The sequence below is a fragment of the Tupaia chinensis genome, unplaced genomic scaffold (genome assembly GCF_000334495.1).
Source record: "Tupaia chinensis unplaced genomic scaffold, TupChi_1.0 Scaffold148273_1, whole genome shotgun sequence".
In the NCBI taxonomy this organism is placed as follows: Eukaryota; Metazoa; Chordata; class Mammalia; order Scandentia; family Tupaiidae; genus Tupaia; species Tupaia belangeri.
This window is the reverse complement of record NW_006208124.1, coordinates 1-1,667: the sequence shown is the minus strand read 5'-3', so window position 1 is coordinate 1,667 and position 1,667 is coordinate 1. Positions and strand designations below refer to the sequence as shown.

At 43.0% G+C, this 1,667-nt stretch overlaps 1 gene segment (V, D, J or C); it reads right to left on the bottom strand.

The window, feature by feature from the left end:
* Window positions 1-355: 355 nt before the first annotated feature.
* On the bottom strand, window positions 356-967 carry LOC102490784 (immunoglobulin kappa variable 5-2-like). The segment is given in 2 exon segments: window positions 356-735; window positions 865-967. Coding segments are annotated over 2 exon segments (417 nt in total).
* Window positions 968-1,667: the final 700 nt, after the last annotated feature.

Below are 1,667 nucleotides of genomic sequence, written 5' to 3'. Positions count from 1 at the left end.
GGGTTGAGGAGGAGCAGGTGCACACTAAGTGGGGAAGGAAAGAGTCAGGGTGACCGTCGCATGAGTGTGAGAATGCTCAGAAGGAGAGGGAAGTTTCCTTTAATGCTACCATTTGGAACCTAAGCTCGATTCACCTTGGTCTTTGGATATGCATGACAAAAGATGCAGACTGAACCATGAGAAATTTCAAAGCCAGGTCATTGGTGCAGCTGGCCAAGGTGGTGAAGGCTGTTACACTACCATGTCAGAAATGTCAGGCACAGCCTTGGGGGCAGTAGAAACTACAGAAACAGGAAAAGGAAGTGAGTCACGCATGATAGAGAAACCTAATAAAGGCTGATGGCCACCTGGTTCCACGTATTGGACATTTTCAGTAGCTGCCGAGAGGATCCCACTGAGGGCATCTGGAGGTTTTTGTAACAGAGTGAAGCACTGTGAGAGGTGTATTATCATCCTGTTGACAGAAATAATAAGCAGCATCCTCCTGTTCCACATTATTGATGGTCAGGGTAAAATCCGTTCCGTACCCACTGCCGCTGAGCCGGGAGGGGACCCCGGAGATGAGAGTAGAAACACCTTTAATAATGAGTGTAGGAGCTTCTCCTGGTTTCTGCTGATACCAGTGCAGATCATCATCAATGTCTTGACTGGCTTTACAGGTGATGTCGACTTTGTCCCCTAGCACTGCTGACACCAATCCTGGAGACTGTGTGAGTGTTGTTTCTGCCCTGGTATCTGTTTACAGAGAAAAATAAGAACTATAAATCAAATGTATCATACTTGTAGAGGATAATAAAAATAAATTTTCTAATATTTTTGTCAAGATTTAAAGAACTCAATGCAATGAAGAAGTACTTCTCTTACCACAGACCCAGAGGAGGAGGAGGAGGCCGAGGAGCTGAGCCTGGGACTCCATCGCCTTGGCTCTGACCTTCAGGTGGAAGTCAGTTTTCTAATTAGAGTGACAGTTTATATCATATGGCCTCAGAGATGTTGGGAGAGCTTGCATATGGCAGAAGTATGCAAATTATATGGTACGTGGTAGTGGGAGGGAGAGGCAGTGTTTAAGGGCAGCATGCAAAGCTTCATGCATGACAATGCATGGTTTTATCTTCATTGTTATGCTTGCACTCAAAAGGTTATCAGTAAAATGCAACCCCCTGGGAAATTATTGCCTATCCACTCCTTTTTGTTCTGTAACCAGACTCTTATTATTCTGCAGTCTTCAGAGTTACAACATCTGCCATTTTGACCCTAAATAACCTGCCAGTTGTAGACTCCACGGCAGTATTCCTACCGTCACCAAACACTGCCCTTCTGGGAGCCCCATGCCCAGGACCCTATTCTGTTACTCGTGGTGGAATCCAGGTGCAGAGAGGTAGCTCTTTAACACTGTGCAGTTGGTTCCCTGCTTATTTCACTCCACTTTTCTTTATTAAGATACATGTTGCTTCTACTGAACTATAATTTCTTAACACTATGAGAGTTATTTTCATGTTTTAAAATTTTTGTTTTATTTTCTTTTGACAACTGTGAATTAATGATTTCCCAGACTGTGTAGAACTAAAATAATTTTTCTGTACCATATATCTACATTTTTAATCTGTATAAACAGCTTGAAAATGGACATCTGACAGTTATAGCTATACATTAGGAAAGAGGGGAAA